This window comes from Falco cherrug, chromosome 13 (assembly GCF_023634085.1).
Source record: "Falco cherrug isolate bFalChe1 chromosome 13, bFalChe1.pri, whole genome shotgun sequence".
NCBI lineage: Eukaryota > Metazoa > Chordata > Aves > Falconiformes > Falconidae > Falco > Falco cherrug.
In genome coordinates, this window is record NC_073709.1 from 20,023,704 (window position 1) to 20,047,977 (window position 24,274).

Sequence of the window (24,274 nt, forward strand, 5' to 3'; positions counted from 1 at the left end):
AGAAAATTGCAAGAGGTTATGTCTAAGGTCATATGGACTTACAACAGTGGATTTCTCTATGGTATGAAATAGAGATCTCAGAATTGCAAGTAATAAATATGATTTTGATAAGCACTTCTACACAGGAAAATAAGAAATTCCTAAAAAGTTTTCTGTGAAGCACCTTCCTCTTCATGTCCTGTATTACTCTATACTTATAAATAATAAAAAAGGAGACTGATAACAGTAGCTTTATGTAAGCAAGCTTAGAAATCACGCTCAGATAAGTGCTTTTGACCTAAATCTTGTAGCGCCTCGATCTGACATATAACCCCACAACTGTGAAATTCTGTATGAGATTTAGCAGTTTGAAGCTGCCAACTGACCCAGCCATAAAGCAGCCAGAGATAAGGATTTAAGGTACGATATGATACAATTAGACATTCACCTCCTATTTATTTCAGTCCATTTCAGTATTTAACCTACTTAGAAGTTGCAAGCTTTTTATTAAAATGTAAATGCTAGTGTGCCGTATATTTATAGGCAGCTAACAACAACAAGAAGAGACTCTCATATATTAGATTTCTGTGAATGAAAAGGGTAAACAGGAGATGCTTCTGCAAAACTCTTCTAGACGTGCAGAGATAAACGATGGTTCTACCACACAAAATAATCAGATACAAAAATAGCTGTTCAGAAACAGCACACCTAAGGAGTACTTTAATCAAACATTTAGGTTACCTGCCAAAAGGACCATGATCTCTTCAAAATGCAATGCGGATTAAAGTGTTATCTAACACAAGCAGAAAACTAACCTTGGAGTGGAAGTTCGAAATGTGTTCATCATAATTTTCATGTCTTTGGATAGAGAAACCAGCTTTTTCAGCTAGATTGCAAAACTGGTTTAAAGTATTCCCTCGGAGTGGAGCAAATACCATTGCTTTTCCCTGGAACATTAAAAAGGGAATTTATACATTTTTAAAACTGGAAGAGAACCAGATATAACAGACACCTGACTAAGCTTTTAACATACTCAAGCTGGAAAAGTCAATTGTTCTCTTGGGAAAATACTAAAATAGGGTAATACAAATAACTCTTCAAAATATGCAAGATTTCTCTGATTAAATGAATGCAAAATAGAAAGTAATAAATAAATATTTTCTTTAGAAAACTGCCAACTGCCATACATCTGCTCCTTTTCATACAATAATGGTGGTTATGAATTACCAAACTAAAACAGAAAAAGCACATAAAATATACACTCCATGCAAAATCCATTTGTTAGCTCATGACCAAGCAAAGGCTGCAAATAGTGATTTTCTTTTTTCGCTCTCACTCGTAGAAGAGTACCTCCCACTTGCTGTCAGTGGAATTACAATGGCCCTGATCATCAGTTTTTAAAAGATATTTTAAACTACCTGAGCAGTGCAACCAAATTTGACCTTAAAACGGTAAATTGCATTTAAAGCAGGACTTAATTTTCTTGCACAGTAATTCTGGATCTTTTAAGATTATCAGGCCATTTATGATGCCCAGGCAATACACTATGGTCCATTAGATAATTTTTTGTTCATCCTTCTGTATTTAAGAAAACAAAAATAACCGTACCTTGAACTGATAGATTTTAGACACACTGTGCAAAGTACTAGCCCAAAACCTAACCTACGTGATATAGCATCTCTTGAAATCTTATTTGCAAAATTAATTCTAATTGGCTGAATACTGTGTTCTGTCACATGGAATGAAAACTGCTTGAAGAGCTGTAAACAAAGGTTAATATTCAGCCAACAGCATATCACACCGAGGGAAGCCACAAAGTTTACTCTGAGTTCTTGTATTTGACTTCTATATTAATGAGAGCTAAGACTAATTTGTGAGGTGCTGTAATCAACCAAAGACATAAAAAATATTTTTAGGGATCTGAAGAAATTATGAAATGATTATAGATGCCGCAGAAGAATATTTGGCTTGAGAAAATGAAATCTCAGGAAAAAAGTGATCAGAAGAGAGAATTTCCGTAGGAACTCTGGAAAGTTATGACGCTGACACAGATACTTAGTGAGGAGGACAGGAAACAACCTGTGTGTTACAGCTTGTGCACACGTACACTCACATACACGCAGTGAGGCAGCAAAAAAACTCTATGTCAGTATTTGTGATACTAATGTGTACTTAAAAGACTCCAATCGTCAATACCACAGCACTGTATTTATGCTCACAATGCCTCTGTGAGATAGGGAAATACTGTTATCCTCATCTTTCTCGCGGGAAATTTCAGCACAAAGGAGACCTAGGGCAATATCCCAAGCAATTCACTTCTGTTCATATGTGTAAGCTGTAACTTTAATTCTGTGGCTAAATATGAGGTGCAGAGGGGTGTAACTCGCACCAAAGGCACTGGAATTGCTTCTGTAAATCTTAGGTCTGAATATAGGCTCAGCTCAGGATGAAAAACATTAAACACAGGAAATTCACAATCGGCATCCTTGGCATGCCTCACATCCTTGGCATGCTATATTGCCATCAGACAGAAGTGGGCAGCAAAGGGAGCCTTCAGCTGAGGATCCTCCTCCTCCTGCTGCCATCTCAGCTCCCCAGACCGTGGTTCTGCAGACCCTTCCTGATGCAAGAAGGATGAGGCTCCCCTGGAGCCCTGCACCTTCACAGGCAGCTTCACAGAAACATCAGGGTAGTGGGGAACATGTCCCCTGCCCAGGGCTTACTGACCACGCGATTCACTCAGGGACCTGTGGAATGGCCGAAACTTGCAAATGGAGATGGCTGAAGGCCGCAGGCCCTGTACCGGCCGTGCCCTGGCAGCTGCCCCCCTCACAGAGCGCTGTGCGGCCATTCCTTCTCACACACTCGGCAGACTACTTCAGATTTAATTTGAAAGAGAAATACAGTAAAATAGAACATAACATGGTATGGAATATCTCTTAAAACCAGACTGAAAATCTTGAAATAACTTCAAAAAAGGGAAATGGCTTTTTATGGAAATCACTACGCAGTAACTTTCAGCCAGATCCTTAGCTGCTGTAAAAATCCATCCATCTATTGAATTTAGCGTGCATCTAAAACACCTGAGGATCTTGCCCTCACTGATAAAAATGAAGAAATCATGCTTAAGTTTAATAGTACAATAATCTCCTCAAAACCGGCAGGTACTGTGGAGGTACCGTGAAAGCACTTTCTTGTCAATCATGGATCTCTGTGCTTCTGCTACCTGTTGTGGGGCTGCACTCACATTTCTGATTTTAAAATGCTTTTCATTTCTTGGTTGCTGTACAATAAAAAAATTAGACCAGCGGCTTGGATCTACACTTGATGGACTATGCCAAGGTTGTTTAATTCTAACTCAACAGTGCCTCCCAGTTTAGGATGATGTTTAAAGTTCAAAATGGCCTTTCCTCAGCTGGGAAAATACTTCTAGTAAACTTGTGAACAAACCATAGAAGAAAGTGTCAGTTACAGTAGTTTGAAATGTCACTAAAATGCTGCAGTAAGATAACGGAATAGACGTTCATGTTTTGGACATGCCTGTGATTAGGCTTACTCATCAATCATTATTAAATGCAGTCTTATTTGCTGGTACTAATCATGGCTCAATAGCATCCCAATGACTTCACTGGGATTTTGAATGGATAGGCCACAGAAGAATCAAAGCCTTCATAAAAAAATGTTCTTAATTAGGGAAATATGCAAACAAGCAACTGCTTATGCTGAGATTGAAATTAAAAGTACATTTTAATAATAGGAAAAAATAAAACTAAATGTTGGCAGATCAAGTAGCTTGCTTATAAGGGGAATAAAATATAGCCATTCAAGATAAATTTGTTTGATGTAAAATTTCAATGCCTAATTCTTGGAATTGGTTTACAGGTGACATTATCCTTTGTAACAAATTCAGATAGCAATTTAAGCCCCCAGTAACTCTGCGAGCTGCTCATTTCTGCCTGTGTGAATTTCTGCTCCTCTTTTCCTGAGCCAATACAACTGTCCATGAGGTCACACTATGAATCAGGGGACTGAAATGACCAGAGTACTGTTTCCAGGAAAACAAAATGTTACCCAGAACATAATGCTATGCCATAAGGATTCTAACAGTCACAAACACCCTTAATGAAAAAGGAAATACTGCAGATAAATTTGTCTCTTTTTAAACTAACAGAATAGATTACCTGTTCTGAATCTCTCCTTCAAGACAGCTTTGTAAGGATACCTGTTATTTTCTGTTTTACTCCACTTTTCCTTTTAGTTTTGCTTGCTAATATTTTCCCTGAAGTCTTCTATCCTAGTTGTATCATAGTTACACTTGAAAGATGTCTTACATCTAGATGTGTCTTCAATTTGAGATTGTTCCTCCATCAATTTGGCAAAGTTATACCAATAAGGAAATGTAACTTGTAAATTTGAGCCAAAATAATTAACGTAGAAGAGTGAACTCAATCAAAACAGTTTATGCCTTAGCTTAGGCATAAACTAACGCCCATACATTTATATTTATATTATATTTTATATTATATAAAATAATTTTTAATTATTGCAACTGGCAAATCTATTCACTCTTAATTTAGTTTTCTGTTAAAGGCCAAAGTATAGTGTAATTCAGCAAAGTTTCCTCTGATGCTATCCTTAGGTTTATACAGGTTTACAAGAACAGTAAAAACAGTAACTATTTTGTACTTGTGACTGCATCTTCAAATGAATATATGCTTTTGCTGGGGTCTTTCAAATCATGAAAGCATATGCTTGAAGGCATCTGTGTTCAACATATCTTTTTTGGACAAGAGAGCTCATTTAAGGTGTCTGCACTTCCAGCTTCCACCCCACCCGATGGTTTGCTATCCTCTTAGTTACGAATTACAATAATTAGCAAGGACATGCCGTAACTGGATATCCATCCATATAACCATCCATGATGGGATTAGGTAAATTACTTTAGTAAAAAAATACAGTTTGGATCATGGTCCAAAACTCTGCAAAAGAAATTCATGCAAGGAGCAAAAATTTTTTAAGCTAGCTTTGCTGATATGAAATAGGAACTATAACCTAAAAAGCATAGTAAATGAGGCTATGCTATTAATCACAATGGGCAGAAGCAACCCAACCTAGGAAGACAGGCAACAAAAAGCCATCTCCCTTTACTCCATCTACTTTCACAAAGAACTGTAGTTCTGCTCTTAAAAACAAAAGCGTGTTCTGAATTTGAATTAGCTGACTGGCATTAAAAAGCAACAAAGTCAGCCCAGTTTTGGTTTGATGTCAGGTTAACAGTTCCTAAATTGTCTATGGATGGGAACTTGAGCTATGAACACTACTTAAAATTCAGGCTGCCTTATCGTCACTGTTTTTTAAACCGAGTTGTCTGGTTGGCCTCATCAGCCTAGGTAAAGAATGTATGTGTGTATGCATATACAAATGTATGTGTGCACTCATGTTTTTAGCAGTATAGACCACCAGACTGTGACTAGCTATAAGCAGGAGACAAGTCAACTAACGGCTATTCTTCCAGCCCAGCTAGAGGCTTCTAGCCAGATCACAGTTACCATGGCGCCTCTTCTCTGCCAGTGCCCTTCCGTGGAGCCAGTACAGCAGACCAGGGGGTTAACTGAAGAGCCAGGTGCAGCCATTGATCTGGGCCAAAAAGCCTGGGACCATCTTTGTGTTCTAGATCACCTCTGGTCTCAAAAATTATTGCACCCTGACAACTGATGGTACATCATGGAAGTCAGAATGTATCACGCTGGACCTGAGCTGCTTAACCTCCCCTGGCTGCTACTGACCGAAATATTTGGGTAACTTTTTCCTCAGGGTGGCTACATTTCTCCTGGCAGCCTTGCCTCACAGCTCATTAAAATAATTCAGTCTTAAGTAACTTGCCTTAGGTCACTCAGGAAAGTCTACGATAGAACCAAGAATAGAAACCTGATCACTCTAAGCAAAGAATGGGATTACTTACATGACTAAAATGACTCAGTTTCATAAGCCTTTGCACGTTTGGTTCTTCTATTCCTTTGACAGAGAAAATCTCTTGTACAAAATGTACAATACAATTTATAAATAATGTTTGGAGAATGCACTGATAAAATGAAGCACTTTTGTTTAGAAATGGAAAGTTTACCTTACTGGAAGATTCATATTTTAAGCATGAAAGGTAAAATTCCTATTTCAAATTCCTACTTATATTACTTCACATGTTTTCTCATATTCTCATTTAGATATCTACTTTTAAATTATTTTTTTTGAGATTCAAGATCATTTGTTTTGTATAAGTATATGCATATAACAGCTTTTATTTTTACCTGTAGCTCTCTGATTTAACAGCCTAATAGATTGAGATCGGTAAAATATTTCCTCAGTGACACTCATGTAGAATATGTAAGCATTTTATGAAAAGCTTAATTTCATTATGTTCTAAGGTATAAAACATGCAAACACAGGGCATGCTTAATGAAAAAAAGTTTTAGGCTACAATATATGCATAAGGTTTTTGTTCATTTTATATGAACAGAAATGAAAAGAAAAAATATTCTTTCACAATAAATAAATACACAATGACAAAGGTTACAATTGAAGGGATTACAAATGACAGAAGCCAACATAAAAACTTTCAATATCGTACTTTTACTTTAATATGAAGACATTATTATCAAAGGAAAATACTTGAGAAAAGCTTTGATAAAAATAATCTGACGCTATCTTTGAAGCGGTTTCATTTATTTTACTACCCACTGTGTTCCTTATCAGAAGGCCAAGTATAAGAAGTTTCCTAGTTTATGATTACGAAAGAATCTGATAGATTAGAAGACTCAATTGAAGTTGGACATAATAAGTATTAAAGTATTACATGACATTAATCCTGCCATTCCATTACTCTCTCAATCATTGTGCACAGACTAATTATTCTGAAGCCAGTGTTCGGGAGAAAATAGAAACATACTTACACTGGGTTGGAGTAATCTCTTTATTGCATCAACAAGGCTAGCTCTGTACCGGTCCAGAAACAGGCTGACATTGAGAAGAGAACAGAATCCAGATTAAAATGGGTTTTCAATTCTAATGATACTAATGCAGATAAGTACAAGGCTAATTACATATGTTTACACAATGCTGTAAAAGAGAAGCTGTAGTCTCCATTTCTGTCCAGTTAGGTACTTTTCAATATTGAAAAATACATAAACCCAAATATAATCTAAACCCAAGCTAAAATACTGGCATGAAACAGATCTTTATATAGCTGAAATTCACAGATCACATATGCTAGCTATTAAAATACTACCATATCAGAAATCAGGATCAATATAGAAAGATAACATTTTACGTGGTTTTTTTTTTATACAAGGTATGTGTGTGGAGTTTTAAAAAGTGTTTTCTATTGTATTTCAGGTATTACTACTAAGGGTCTATTTTTTTCCTTTTACCTTCACAGTTGTGGCATTAATTCATTATAATAAACCTATTATGCATACTTGTTCTATTTCTATATCTATCTCTGTAAAGATTTACAAGCCCTTAGCTCCTCTCTCCCTCAAACACTGTTCAAACCCAGATTGTACAGTGTTGTCATCACTCAGGAGTGAAATCCTTCATCTCCAGCATGAGTCCCACAAGGATAGCAGCAGAGTCAATTTTCCCATGCAATGTTGCCAACATGCTCAGCCTTATTTTGGCGTGATTACCTCATGATTTGAGGGGATAATTCATTCTTCATGCCCCTCAGCACCTTAATGTATGTACTAATAGTGGCAACCAGGGTGCCAATCACTTTTGACTAGATATTTGTGGACATGTAGTTACTGTGGATGAGAGTGCATTTACAATGGTTAGTGAACAACCATCGGATAGCAACTGATGCCTTTCAGTCCTTACTATCATGGGCTGCATTTATATTGGTGATTCAGATAAGAAACTCTATCAAGCAGGTCACAAATAATGTCATTCTTTCTTCATTATTTTTCACACTTTCTCTGTAATAAAACTGCTTTCCAGCCTGTGTCAAGCCCAAGTTCCACACTACATGGCATTTTGTCCATTCTTTAAGATTTTTTCCTATACTCCCCTTTCTTTTATTCTCAAACATCTCTTTCTGAACAGATGTGGCTAATTTTTTTCCAGGTTTGAAATCTCTAAAAGAATATAAAGAACCTATGAAACACCAACAAGGAAAACGCGGTCTGCCAACAGCATGCCAGTCATCAAGAACAGAATATGTTTGGATATTTAGGTAAGGACACACCACAGCTACCAAGGAGAATACAACATGACATATCATAGGGTCAAGCAGTTGTGTAGGTGCTGTGAATTTTTGCTACTCAGGAAAAAAACCAAACCCCTATCAATAAACTTGTCAGTGACTGAATTTCATCAGCAAAAACTGGCAGAGTGGCACATGTTGAGAAAATATGATAGACTGGATACCCATACATTTCTTAAAGCACTTATGCAGAATTATGACCTTTTGAATTTCTTCTCAAGATATTGAAGTACTAGCTAACAATTTCTCTGGTAGTCTGTCTGCAAGAATATTTAAACTTTAGCAGCTGGCATGATGGTTGCCCCTTAGTCTTGATTAATCTTACTGGAAGAATGTTACTGAAAAAATGTTTGTTTAAATTTAATTCATTGAAACAGCAGCTGATATCTCTAATGTCTCCCGGGAGTTCTAATCACATTCACCTCAGGTAGATCCCTGTACAGACAGAAACCATAAGACACCACTTCACCGAGAACTTAGCCACCTGCAGAAGTGGTGCAATACGGTGCATGAGTCCTCTCCCAAATGAATTGCTAAAAATAACTAATTTTCTTCAACGAGAAACATCACAAGCATGCACATTTAAGACTTGCTGGGATCCTGTGTAGACAGAAGTACATTCCAAATGAAAAATGCATGTACAATATTTTTATTTTTGAAAGCAGTGTAGTGGAAACACAATTTTAGGGCCACTTACCAGGGCTAAAATGCCTTTTTCATGGACCTGCATACCATTCTCTCTTTTTACAATGAGACAGGGGCACAACTGCTGCCATCAATCTTGTTCCTTTACAATGAGAGAACTACAGGCCTTTGTGCGCCAGAAACTGAGTGTTTGAGAACTTAAAATGGTTGCATGACCTGCTAGATTAGACAACTTCAATTAATACCTTTTCTGTTCAACCCCAATTGATATTTTGGTGGTATGGGAGGGAGACTCTTTGCCTTCTTAGCTTAGGAAACTCAGATAACCTGGGACAGTCACCCTGGCTCTGCTCCCAAGTTGTTCCTGCCCTCCAAAAGGGCTGTCCCTGGGAATGGGACATGCTTAATTGAAAACAGTCTCCAATATGGGGATTTCCAGTCTGTTGCTCTGTGAGCCACACTCTCTGACCAGAGGCAGCAGAGAAGGCTGGAAGCAACCTTAATGCAATGCAGTGACTCCAGAGAACATCTCTGTTTTCCCTCTGAGTTGGAGGATGCCTTGACTGAGGAAAATCCTGAAGAAGTCGATAGATAATCTGTGCTGCAGACAGACAGGGCCAGCACAGGATTTGGCCCACGCAAGGAGATTTAGTCACGCAATTTCTCTTACAGGTAGAATTTGCAGAACTAAATATTATCACAGCATCCTAAAAATGTATCCGAGAGAATCCTTTAAAGCTCACAACAGCTCAGTGAAATTAAATAATGTATTGTTCTAAAACATTAGCACTCAGTTCTCACACCTCAATTCAAATTTGGCTTAGCTCACCATTACTTTAGTGGTAATGCCTCATGTTTATGCAGTAAGGGCGCTGTGAAAGCAATAGCTCAGGACAGGAATAGCAAGGCTTTCTCAGGTCAGCAAGGAAGTTTTGGATTGCAGCAGCAGAGGCCAGAGCACAGTTGATGATTCGGACTTTGTTTAGGCAGTGCTCTTAACCTGTGAAATCCAGATGAACAGGCAGGCAATCTTGTCACCTCCCTCTTCTTCTTCTTCTTTTTTTTTTTAAAATTTTAATTACCATTAAAACCAAAATGAAGGTTTATACCAAAAGTGCACAAATGTAACAGTAAGCCACAAGGAAACAAATGAAAAAAAACAAGTAGATTCTAAATTTGCTTCATGCTGATATCCTCTTGCGTCTCAAAACAAGGGGCATATACTTGTATTTTATATCTTATGATGTGAACTTATTTTTCTTTTTGCATACTTTGCAATTGTTAAAATACCTTAGTTTACAGGTGTACTTCAGACATTATAGACATTATTACATTAATGTATGGTGCCTAATGCATAGGGCCACTTATCTTTTTGTTCGACTTCAACTACATGGCTGACATAAACTGAAAAAACCCTTACTTCCATGTTGTCAGATTCCAATGCACTTGAAAGTATGTGCAAGAAATCAGGCTTAAAAAGAATAATAAATCTAAACTGAAGGACAGAGATCTTACTGCATTCATGTAAATGTAAAAGTAAAAAAGATTTCCTTATATTAAATGAAATACACTAATGGAAATAAAATTGACATATTTTAAGAATACTTTCAGTTCAGTTCCACATTCCTGGTGAATCCACAACTCCCTGTGGCTTCAGCAAAAATCTCCGTAGTGAAAGTAATGCGAGACAGCCCCCCCCAGCCTCTGCTGTGCAAATACTTATGCATGTGCCAAACTTTAAGAATATGATCAGTCTAAGTAAGTAAAGTGGCACATTATGCGCTTCCAAAATGATTTGGAGATTTAGACCTTATACTGTCTCTACATAAGACAAAGATTTTTCTGTTGGCTCAGTTCTACTGGCCTTGACTCTCTCCTTGGATTAAAAATCTCAGCAACTTTTTTCTTAATAAAGAAAAGGATATATGCTTCCTTTGAAAAAAATCAGAAATCTGATGCTCTCAAGAGCTTTGGAAGAGTCTTTGTTTTTGGCCTGTCTAAACAGCCACCTGTTATTTCTCCTCCTCTATTCATACTCTTACAATTCCAGCACCTGCATGACTTTATAACCACAAGTGTAGGTCAGAAGAAAGTCTAAAATTCTGGCAGCCCTCACCTGGCCTTAGAATTCCCCCTGAAAAATATGAGGTGGGTGGATATGCTTTAAAGGTTATTTCAGTGTGGTTTTTTTCCCAGTGTATCCTTCTTCCAGGTGTAGCCTCACCGATATTTCTTCTTTCTTATTTTTATCTCATAGTTGACATTTTACAAGTTATTTTGGAACTGCTGAACCATGAAACTATTTTTATTGTCAAAATCCTGAATGGTTAAATAATGACTAGCTTTCACAGTTTGCCTCTTATTTATTTTATAATCTAGTTGAGCTACTAAATTTAGCTGTTAACTAATAGACTGTCTGTTCTGGGAAATAACTTATTTTCCACTCCTGCACACAACGTTTATGAAAGTCTGACTGTAAATATATGAATATAAACATATCGCTGCTTGTTGTAATCATGCACATTTTTACTTGAACCTCCATGTGGATTTGGAATATGTTTATGAATAGAGCTTGTTTTCATGTAAATGGGATCAAGCAGTACCACTGGTTAGCTATTCAGAGAATCAGACAATATCACCCTTGCTGGAAATACTTCAATAAAAATTTATCCATGTACCTAATATTTGAACTCAGATTTTTTGCTTTCTAGTTCTCTGTTCTAATCTCAGATTTTATTGACTGAGAATAAGCTATATGATGGTGTTAAACTAAATGCAATCTATTCTATCTGTTTTTATCGCTGCATACTTCAGGTTTCAGCCGAGAAGCTATAAGAAAAGAGATATTTTTTTCTTCCCTATTCAATGGCAGCCCAAAAAATTCAGACAGCAAAAATCCTGCCAACAGTTCTCAAGCAGATTCTATATCTCAGAAGAGAAATACATGAAAATGAAAAGAAGATTTGAGTTTGATAAAGCATGGAACATTTTTTTTCCTAGCCTTTTCATGTACCTGCAAACCCAGTGTCCATAACTAAAAAGAATGATTTCGAAAAGAAACAAACAATAAAGGGATTTTCATGCTTATTAAACTATACATATGGGCACTTGCAATAAGAAAATGGAGACAATTTGTCAATAAAAACACGTACTTTAAACTAACCTGCACATTTCTATTTATTTTTTAGAAATCTATAAATATTTACACACTTACCTGCATCTTAAGTGCTTCAAAATAAATGTACAAAATGCAGGGATTGCAAATGCATTATGTATTTTACCTGTCATGTTTGATTCTTTGTTTCCTAAAGAAACTACACTCTTTCCAAACAGACTGGGAGGAGTATTAGGCAAGAATATTACTGAAAAAACAACTTAAGTCTTGCTCCACTCTGCTGTACTCCCAGCACAAATAGGATGACATGGTGTGAGTATCAAGAATACAAGAGATGGCACAGCCAGGTTGTTTTGATATTTGTGTGAAGAACAAATTTAACTCTAAATCTCTTGGCAAGACCTTGCTTCACCCACATAATCTGGAGAACATCCATATGTGAGCCTTGTCTAAGCCTCCGAGAAGACTGCTGCCCTCCTGCTCATGTCCGCCAGCACTCTGATCTGACTTTCATACTTAATCTGATCTAATCCTGTCCAGCATTAACTTCATCTGTGCAATGAAACCTGGAGTATCCATTCTAATATTTGGTGAGGAAGGCATTTACTAAATTACTTGCTGAAATCATATGGTGTTGTTTAGCTCCTTATTTTAATCAGATGATGCATCTCTGAGGCACATTATCAGTGATTATTTAGAAACCCTCCTCCGTCCTTTTTGGAAACAAAGAACTTTTTTGAAATTAAATGCTAAGAGAAATTAAGCACTGTTGCATTCTGTCAACAAATAGGTATTAGAAGGAAAAAAGATGACTAAACATGCTTTCTCCACTGCTATACAAAACCAGTAACTTTCCTGAAATAATAAATTTGCTTAAACAGCAAAATATCACAGCAAAAAGAAGAAAAAAAAAGCTTTAGTGGAATATTTTATTAGAAGCCACTTAAAAAGAACATTGTTTAAAAAGACAATAGACAGCTTCATACTTCCCTTTGCCTTTTTCCTTTATTTCTTAGTAAGGTACAGAAATCTGCTGAACTGAGCTGTCCTAGGAAGTCCCTGTTTTCAGAATTTGGTCTTTCACAGCAGTTATGTGCAAGAAAACATAAACGGCTTTTTCTGTTTTGGATATTTAAAGGGTCAAGAGCAAATATCCATGAAGGAAAAACAGATTCATTTAAAAGCACGTACTCCTCTAAATGAAATTTGCACATCTCTTTTTACACTGTCTCCATTTATGTAACACAAATAACTAATACTGTACCATTTTAAAAGTTACCATGCAGCAAACACTGCACAGCACAATTCTGCAAATCCAGTATCAGAAAAGGGTTGTGTCAATAATCAAATCTATTTGCATAAATTACTAAACAGTATACTGTGTTGTAACATGTATCTACCTTTTCACAAATCAAGTGCTGTACTTTTTTTTTTACTAAGAATTATAATTAACATGTGCCTGTGTAAATAATCTATGCCTACAAATACTGCTGTCAAATTGATTTAAGAAACAGAATGTGATGGGGGAAAAAAAGGTTTTGAAAATATTTTTTTCCTTGGAAAGATTTTCTGGGGAGCAAAAAAATATATCCCCTTATATCAATAGTCAGATCTTTCCTAAGAAGTAAGCTAATTGAGCTGTTTGTGTTGATAAACTCCCTTTTCTCCAGACTGTTCCTCACTGAGCCATAATTATTTGCAATTTGCCTAAGTCGTCCATTTACTGATACGTCAAGCATGAAACAGAGGCAATTCCAGAAAATGGAAATGCTTCTCAAAATCAATCTTTGGGAAATAATGTGGTAGAAGTTACTGTGTGATAGAAGACTACCTTATAACTGTCACATGGAGATGAATATTAATTTGTTGAGGTTAAGGTGGTTTTGTGCTTCATTTGTTGACTTTGCTTAGCCATCAGGCAAGCAGCACAGTACAATTACTCCAGCAAAGCTATATTTCTAACATGAGTTTTATGATTTTTATGTACTTACCAGTCAGCACACATAACAATGTCAAAATGTCCTTCCAGTTGAGAGACATCTGTCTCATTATCCCATCGTAAAATGCTAGAGGAAAAAAAGATTTAAAAAAAAAGAAAAGAAAAAAAGGACTTACATTTTTCATCTTGAGATTTTTAAAGTATTAATATTATTCTTATGTGACACAAAAGTGTTTTACAAAGTACACACTCGTTACTTTCAAAGATGAATATAAAAATATTATTCTGTACATTTTTAAGGTTTTAAATCTCAAAACGAAAGTGCTTTTTTTTTTTTTTTTGTTACACCAGAGAGGCAATCCACACGGGTTCTGACAAGTGGATCACCAACACATCTGTATTTCTGAACTGGCGACACATGTATGGTTTCAGCTTTTTACCCTTTAACACCACTGCATGAGGAAGTGAAGTCAAAGTATTGACAATCTGAATGAAACACGGATTTACAGAATAGATGTGAATTCATGGATCTCCGTTACATCTGGCAGGCAAGCCAGTGGTGTTTCTCATTGATGAAGTGAGCATTCGCTTGGGCTGGAGGGAGGAGGGACAGGGTGAAAAACTGCCAAGCTTAACTTCAATGCCAGATATGTTGCCTCAGGCAAGCTAAAAAATACAGCAGTGCTGACTCTGTCAACACCTATTCTCTCATAGGTGATAAGTTATTTAATTCTAAGGTACCCAACAGTAGGCAGAAATGCACATATGTACAAAGTTCTTGTTTATAAATGGTGCCAATTTATGTAGCTGTCACGAAGAATTTCAGTACTTTGCTCCTATTTAAAAACAGCAACTACTATTGGAATTTACCGCATACTTAAAGTATCATTACCCCGAAGATTTGAAGCTGCATTTCTATTTCTAGACTATTTTTTTAAAAAGAACCTATCCTTCTTTTTCATTTCCTGGTTATTTATAATAGAAAGTAGATAAATATTTATGGGAAAAGCACTTGTGGGGGAAGGGTCTAATCTGATCTTGTCAGGTTGTGCATGCTTATCTCAGTTTTGTATGAGTCTTGACCAAATAGACCCTTTAGTCTTCCCGCAGCTATAATCTACTTCTGGTTAAAAGCCATCTCCATTCACATCCTACTCCTAATATTTAACTGAGGATCAGTTATAATGTATTCATTCAGAAATGTTCCCTAAGTATACAGGGAAAAAAGGAAATTTTATACATAGACTAGACTATACTATATGCAAAAAAGGCTCATAAATATGTAGACAGATAGATATAGAGCCGTAAAGACGTAAGGCACCTCAATATGCATGTATGTGTGTACAGACACAAAATTTGAGAGAGACTGCTTTTAAAACATGGAAATTATGAAAGGGGAGGCCCAGTTGGTTGGGAAAGCTTTGATTATGTGGGGCTCAGTGTAACCGAACAGATCAGGACTCATTAGTCCATTTGCCCTCCTGGAATTTACTGTGACAATCCAAAGAGAGAAAAGAGTAGATTAATTTAATTTTTCCCCCTCAAATTGAAAGTAATCCAGATTTTAGAAGCCTAGGTAGCTTTGCACACTGGCACGCAGCAGGCATCCAGTAGTGGAAAGTGACAAAGGAGAGTTCTCACTCTCAGCTGCTGGCTGCCTGCTGGCTACCAGCGGCTTTTTCAACCCTGTTTCCGTGGAAACTTAGGTTAGAATGGTGAAAATTAGGTAAAGGTAAGTTTTGTGGGTTTAAAGCATGCACTCTAATACTTTAAGAATCCTGAAGCAGAACTGGAAATTGGTAGATGAACTGTGAGCCTTAAAAGGCCACCTTTGGTTCTCATTGCTACAGAAACAGAGATCTGATCAGTACCACTATAGGGATTTGAATTATGATTTTTTTTAACCCATATATTTACTATACTTCACACATACAGTTCAGAAGGCAGCAGAGGTGCCTCCTCCTGGAAAAAAAACCAAAACACCTCCCTCATGTTACTGTCAGGTTCCTGCCGAGCATCCGAAACACAGCATTTTCTGCGCACACCTACTGTAGGCACAAAGGAGTTTGTGTGGGTAGGTAAAAGCTCAGAAACCATAATGCTGAGCAAAATATGGAATTGACGAGTTGCCAGGAGCATGAGCAGTGGTGCAACGTAACCGGCATGTGTGCTGTTAGGAGTGAGCTCAGGGCCCCCCACACAGGCAAAGGCCAGTCTTCCTCCATTTTCCTGATCTAGCACCAGAACTGCTCTTGGTCTCTAGCTTCAACACAGTTGCATTCCTGAGAACACGATAATTATGCAAAGGCCAATGATAAATTTACATGCAAGATTTTCAAAATCAACTTTGCCATACATTTTCAAAAGGTACAGGAAAATCTTTATTCCTGTAGGGAAATACCCATATAAACTAAAGATACTTTTTATAAAATAAATACCAACAGGACTCATTGTGATCTCACTCAGGTGTATGCACACTGGTGGGAGAGATGCAACTACAGGCTGTATGTATTCACCCATGCTGCCTTTAGCCAAGTGCAAGTATGACTGGTAGGGGCAGTGTAGCTAGGGTACATGAAGCTCAATACCAGCTGCAACCTCTGAAACAGTTTTGATAGCTAACTCTGGCCTACCACATCTACACCGTTATACATTTAATGCTTCCACAAATTTGCATGAGCTGCAATCAAACATCTGCACCTACAACTGTAAAGCGGACGTGCCCTCGCATATCAGGGAATTGGAAACAATTCTGCTCAGAGTCAGCATTATTACATCATTAACACTGATGTCACAATCAGCTATTTTGAATTCTAGTGCTAACGAAAGTAGTGAATCAGAGTCAGGATGTATATAAATACCATCAACTAGTCATACAAGTTCCTGTAACCCAAACACAATTCCTGAGTGTGAAGTACAGAAAACCCACCGATACTGGAAAACAACTCTGAGAAAGGCAAAGATGTGTATATGTATACCTAAATGTATGTATCTATATGTAGTAAGGGGGTGAGGAACAATAATTTCTTCAGGGATTATTAAGGATGTGACTCTTGAGCTTAGTGGTCAGACCTGAAAGAAATACTGAAGGCACCATGAAGTAAGGGCTGATTGCATTTCCATTTAAAAAAAAGCACTGCTAGGAAACCCAGGAAAGTGTTAGCAACAGAAATCTGAAAATCTCAGTCTTTATGAAGTTTCCTTTAAAGGAAATAGACATAAGTATAAAAATATCATACCGCAAAAAGTCTTTTAAATCACCAGTATCATGTTGAGTGCCAGCATAAAATACTGAACAAAATAATTATTAATATTTTTCTTTTGTTCCCTTTCCACCTTTCCAGTGATGTTCAATTAGTGGACATAAACCACTTTTTTTCTAAAGCCACTTTTCTTCCAGCAAAATAAGTTTTTAAGCTACAATATTTTTATGCCCTTTTTTTGAAGGAAGATTCTACCGTACTTACAGCTGAAATTATTTTGTAGATCTGAAAAATGTGCTTTACTCTGTATTTCTGTCCAAGCCACACCTTCAATGGCTGTTTTGTAAAAAAAAAAACCAAAACAAAACCAAAAAAACCCCCAACCCCAAACCCCCAAATCCCTAACATATTTAAGGCTGTGTAAAGCCCACACTTGACATTATTTTGTGCTGGTTTATGCACGTTTAGTTTCTTGCAATTGAGAACAGACAACTCAGTTGCAGCAGAAAAGGCTCTGAAACCCACTGGAAATATAAAAACAGGTTGCCAGCTTTTTTTTTGGCTACAACAAGAACATGAAAAAATGCAATAGAATGTGAGGGAAAAACACTACTGGCACTGCTCAGCTACTACTTAGGTCAAACTGATGGTGGCTGAAACTTAGTACCTGGCTGCTTTATGGCCTGTATCAAATGAATTTGACCAATTTTCAGAGAAAAAGTAGGCACATCACAAACCTATTACTATATTTAGCTATCTTGATGGTAGTCCTAGCAAAAAGGACAAGGACCGAATAAGCTATGGAGAATGAACTATCCTCTCACATGCAATAGGTGGCTTTTCGAGGTCGGGGTAAAGCATACTATCAAAACAGTCTGAGAAAATATGTACTGATGCTTTAGTTTCCTAGGCTGTCAACCTTACACCATTTTAAACAATAAATTAGTTTTAAAATCCCCCAAACAACACACAACACAATCAATGCATTTTTTTCTTTTTCTGCCCCCTGATTTATCTTTTAAATTGATGAGCAAGCTGAAAATGTGATTAGGTCAAGATAAAAAGAATTACAATGATAATAGAACAAGAAGATCAACTAAGGAGTAGAGACTTTAAGTACTACCAGTGTACCCTCAAATATCCCCTTGTATTTCAAAGGAAAAAAAACACAACAAAATAGCCAATGTTGCAGGAATAGTTACGGCAACCAAGGCTGCACTCCCTCTGCACAGTAATTCTAATTTATGGAGGATAGCCTGACAAATGTCAACACTTTCTTACACTGGTAAAGTATCTCAGCAATCTACAACAAAAGACCTGATTTTACCAGGTTTTTATTTCTCATGCAAAATTCCTCATTACTATTATTATTCAACTTCTGTTATTCAGTGTTTGTCTTCCTAGCGTATCTAGGCAGGTAACTTACATGAGAAAAAACAGGCTAAGTCTCTGACTGTTGAAAACTTGAAACATTTCCAAGTCCCTCTGAGACGTTTTTGTGATGAATGGCATAGGCTAGAGTAGCTCTCAAGTTAGCAGAAACACAGTTGTGCAGTTAAAGACAAAAAATCAAAATTAGAAGACAAAAGACACAAAAGGCTTACTTGATTCAAAATGTATTAGTAGTTTTAATAAAGATAAAAAAAATTGTCCCACTTAGCAGATGAACAACTACCAAGAACCCCTATCTACCCACCCCTCTTCTTTTCATATTTTAATTTAGGCTTCAGTCTTGAAAAGCATTATCATTGGTAAGTATATTGGTTCAAGTAAAAGATTTTGTCTCGGGGTTTTTATGACTTTCTCTATGACATTAACTAAGCAAGTTCATTATCACATTAACAAAAAGCATAATCGGGATGTTTCTCTACACCTTGATCTTTGTTTGAGATCCCTCAGTTTTGTATAAAGAACAAGAAGATGGATTTCAATTCAGCGACAGAGGCAATCTGTACACCTATCATTACAACTCCTGTGAGGAGTCTTGCAAATTTGCCTACTATAATTTCCCCATCTTTCTGATTATATTCTCATTAGGTTGCTCTTACTCCTCCACCTTCTTTCACCTTCTGCCTTTCTTATCTTCACTGCTTCACTGAGGTTTGTATTCTTATCCATTATCTCATACCCTACAGTGCATACCTGGTTTGAAGGTACCAACGCTAAGTTTTCAACCACAGCTACCCCACATCAGCCATTCTCCCTTTCCTCTCACATTTCTAAGCAGTTTGAATGTGGTATTTACAAATGCTGATGAACATTTCCTTCAAGAATCTCGTTGCAGGTTTTGGCAACTTCCACATCACTTATCTACTCTGGTTAAAGTATACTGATAATTTCTCTGAGCTAGACTCAAAATCTCCACTTTATCCTCATTCTTTTGGACCTTTCTTCTCTCTTCAGCCCAGTAAAATCTTGATATTAATTAGACTTTTTAACTTCACTATCCTGTTTGGTTTTTTTTTTTTTTTAGTTGTCTCTTACTGTTTTTCCAATGTGCTTTTCTAAAGATTATCTTCAAACTTTTCCCACATCTCTGATCATTTCACAATGATCCACCTCAACCTCTTTTTCCTCTGAATTTTACTTCTGGGCTATCTCATCCATAAAAGCTAAATCCAGCTACTCACTTCTCTACTACACACTGTGTATCCAGATTCACAACTCAGTATTTTTCATAGCCTCAGTGAGTGAGAAGCTCATCATCCCTAAAGCATAAGGCATTGTCGTTACCACCTTTTCTTGATCCCTTTGGACATAACCATAAATTCCAGTCTGTAATCTGGACTTAGAGCTTCCTCTATATTTGCATACCTCAGCTCTGTTCAGATTTTGCTGCTTCTCTCTGCCTAGCGTGTTAAGAAGTTTCTTATCTATGCACTCAATCCCTTGACTATGTCATCATCACTTACAACTTAACATCACAATGTTGTTCTCTCTGCTCTTGGAAAATGCAGTCTTTCTGTATTAATATTTATTCAGTGGGCTGCTGCAAAAATGGTTTTTCTTGCCTACAACCCTGATCTTGTCACCTTTCTCTTTGTATTCCTTCAGGTAAGATGTAAGTCTTCTTTTCCAAATAGTTCACAACAGTTCAATTCTCTATTTTTTATCTCTCATTCAATATTGCAAAGACATGTTCCTTCTTTAATTAGCCCTAATGTCAGTCTACATCTCCCACTTCACTTTTCAAGCAAGCACATTTACAATTTTCTTCCACTACGTCATCCATGAATGTCCGCAAACTTACTCTGTTATCCTTGAAACTCTCCTTTAAAATAGAGCTTCCGAAAACCTGAAAAGAAGCTAGGCTGCTCTTGTGCCTCCAACCCTATCATGCTGACTTCAGTCATCCTTATCATCCTTTCTCACCATACCTACCTCTGGTCTTAGACCATACATTCTCTAACACAAACTGCTTTTTTGCTCTGTCTTTATACAATGCCTGGTACAACACATGATGGAACTTCATCACATTAATGTAGTAATAGGAAAGAAGAAAACCCACCAAAACCAACTATGGGTCCCTTCTAATTAGAGACATTCTATGACTCCAGGTTTTCCTGCCTAGAAGTTACTTTTTAAAAATATGATAAAGTTACATGCTTCCCCTATTCCTTATTCTAAGAACATATTTTCTCTCTCTTATTATGTACAACAGATTTTGCTAAAATTCAGATGGGAACATTACAGTTTTGTTTTCAAAAATAACAGTCCTAACACTTACACATTTGCTGCATATCAAAAGCTACTACATTTCTGGGACATAATAAATACACTGCATGTAAATACAACTGTTGCAGAATCAAGTTTTCCATTTTGTAGACACACCATAGCCCAACATTCAGCACAAGTGTGGCTATTTTTTAAAAAGAAGTGAGAAAATCTTGCATAAAAATGTTATTACTAAAAAAGAACCACTGGTGTTTTTGAATTTGCCTTTTCACATTCCTCCTCTACATCAATACATTCTAAATCAGTCTTTATTAATGAGATTGACTACTACTTTTAGCAAGGTTCATGTAGTACATTATGCACAAAATGGATGGTTCTCACATTCTAATTCAGACTGATATGGCATAAAAAACCACATCATGTCAAACTGCAAGACAGCATAAGCACATGTGGCACAACCATACTGGTCAGATCATTGAACGAAAGCTTTGTAGAAGTTCATTTTGTGTAAAAATATGAAGGAAAATATGACAGTTTCTTGTTCTATGGAAAATAGTCTATCCATGAATATGGGAGGATAATCAAGGAAAGTAGAAAAACCAAAGAATGTGAAGTGAACCAGGCAGGTCCAGAAGGCCTGAACTGGAAGAAAAACCAAAAACAGCAGAGAAGGCGTAATTCATTGGTGCCTGAATTCTGAGGGCAGAATGGAGCATAATTCCAAGACTTCAGATTTTTCTATCAAACCCATATATCTCAGGAAATTAATACACGTTTCAGAAAGATATCCAACTTGATTTAAACATATTCACTGCTTAAGAAACTACCACTTCCCATGGAAAGATGCTCTAATGTATTATCATTCTGTCAAATCTCATTTTTTTCTAGACTGAATTTGTCTAGCTTCAATTTTTCTACATCTTTTTTGGTACTTGTAAGCTAGATTTAAGAGTGACCTTCTATTAAAGGTTTTTTTTCCCCCACATGAGACTTTCAGATCAAAATAATTCATTTCTTAACCATCAAGTAATTCCTTTGACAAGTTAAGTAAACAGAGCTCTTTAACTCTCTCATTTCCAGACTCTGATTCACACTTCTGCTTCTTTCCTGAACCCCATTAATTTTCAGTATTTTGGATAACATTTGAATAACTGAATATTAATTGAATATTAATGAAATAAAGATAACACTGTAAGCATAATTTTGTCAAAATTTTGTTTTTTCCAACTTTGCTATGTCTGTGGCAAAGATTAGCTGAGAGCACTTGTGAAGGAGAGAGCCTCCTGAAAGTGTGTAAAATGTGCTTTTGAATGACTGTCTATTAACGTGGAGCCAAGGTGGAGAAGGAAGGGTAGATGAAGAGTACAATGGTAACAACACAAACAAGGAAACAGTGTAAAAGTTGGCTAAAAAGATGGGTACACAAAAGAGCATAGGAATAAAACAAGTAATCTTCAATTACATCTACAGTAACATCTTATGGACATTTTCCTTTAAAGCCCTGGGAAGAAAGATCAAAGTTCAATGGTCTCCATCTAGCCTTTCTGTCCAGTCCCAAAGAGTACAAGAGGAACAGTTTTACAAAATGCATGTTTTTAAGCTAAGAGACCATCATAAAACAGCCAAGGATTTGAGCAAGAACTATTTAAAACAATGCAATAGCTACACTTCTAGCTAGCACCCAGCTTTTCTCCCTGTTCTTCCAAACACATAGAAATTTCTCTATAAAGCTTGCTAAATTTTCTATTTTTTTCTCTTTATATACTTTTATCTGGTCACATAAAGAAGCCAGGTAAAACTACAATGCAATTTAAAATAAATTGCAACTTTATAAAATAATCACAACTGGGTGAAATACACAAATAGGAGAGGCTTGGAAGTTGGTGAAAGTAAGCTGGTATGGTCAAACAGTAAAAAAGGTTATTAGAAACAAGATGCCATTCATTCAAAAAGTCACACCCAAACAAAGAAAGGATCACAAGCCAGGAAGACAAAATATAATAATAAAACTAGACAGGCCAAAAATGAGTGTACACTGTCTTTTATTTTAAATCTTCCTGCCAGCTGATGATCACGATATAGAATGAGCACTCACAGAGGATAATCACATTTCAGAGAGGTGAAATTAATTCTTTGCATCAGTGCAAAGAATTCATTTCACTGTAGAAGAAACTGAACACAATTTCACCATAGAAGCCTTTTTTGATACAATTTCTGTAAAAGAAAGTCCTGTTTTATAAACTTTGAGCTCTTCAGTGATGCAAATAAGTATTCAGATAAAGGTGATGTGGGTCTGCTGCTTCTGATTCCACACAGGCTGCTTCTGATTCCAAAAAGCTATTGGCAAAGACCCTCACCAACAACATTTAAGGAAAACAGACAGTCACTGGAGAAGGGTCCTGGCATGGCTAAATAATAGAACAAAAGACAGGGAACAGGGGAGTAGTAAATGGTCAGTTCTCACAATGGAGGAAGATAATCAGTGGAGTTCCCTTGGGACCTGTTCTATTCAACATGTTTACAAGAGATGAGCACTGAGGTGGCAAAGTCTGCTGATGTTAAGAAGTTATTCAAGATAGTAAGGAAAAGAGCAGACTGTGAAGAATTGCAGAAGGATGAAACTGAGTACCTGGACAATAAAATGACAGATGAAATTCGGTGTAGAGAAATGCAAAGTGCACAATGGGAAAAATAATTCTGGCTTGATAAAGAACATTAAGGTCTCTGAACTGACCATCATTGGAAAGCTCCTCATGTGACAGACTGTCATGAAAATACTAGCTCAGTGCTCAACTGCAGTCAAAAAAGCAAATCAATGTTAGGCATTTTTAGAAGAGGAACAGAAAGCATTCCACTGCATACATCTGTCATTTATGCACATTTTGAATGTGGTACTGACCACCCTCATCTGAAAATAAGTAAATTGAAATGTTCCTTGTGGCAGCTTCCTTCTTACCGAGCGATGCTGTCATGCAAGAGTGTTACATGAGGAAACTGGAAAAGTAGTTAGAAGAACGGGATTCCTTTAGGGTTGACAAATGCAAATTCAATAAATATATTTTCAGAAAGTTTGAATTTAGCAACCCTCAGGTCATTTTGATGAATGAAACCAGACAGAGAGTCTTTATTAAGGCTGTTCTACATTGATGGAACCTGTGACATGATGAGTTGAAATTAGGAAGGTTAGAAAGCTGGCATATTTGAAGAACATTACAGTAAGGTAAAATATTCATGTGTTGGCAGCTATAGAGAAAGAGGTAATATAAGAACAGAATCAAGACAATATAGTTCAGTGCTCTGTCACTGAGACCTCATTCACTATTATACTGGATGGCATTTACGTTTTTACTTTTTAGGTTTAATTCTGCAATTTTATAAATTCATTACATTTGTAAGGAACACAAAAATTTGGGTAAGATTATAACCTATCTGTTAACCTTTACAGAGAAGGAATTGTCACT

At 36.6% G+C, this 24,274-nt stretch overlaps 1 protein-coding gene across 1 annotated transcript in view; it reads right to left on the reverse strand.

The window, feature by feature from the left end:
- The window catches only part of CAMKMT (calmodulin-lysine N-methyltransferase), a 221,479-nt gene that overhangs the window by 7,834 nt on the left and 189,371 nt on the right, over window positions 1-24,274 (reverse strand). Inside the window, exons 8-10 of the mRNA XM_055725585.1 lie at window positions 13,988-14,062; window positions 6,927-6,990; window positions 795-926 (exon numbers count right to left, since the gene is read on the reverse strand). Of these exons, the coding sequence (XP_055581560.1) occupies window positions 795-926; window positions 6,927-6,990; window positions 13,988-14,062 (271 nt within the window). The remainder of the gene's footprint in view (window positions 1-794; window positions 927-6,926; window positions 6,991-13,987; window positions 14,063-24,274) is intronic.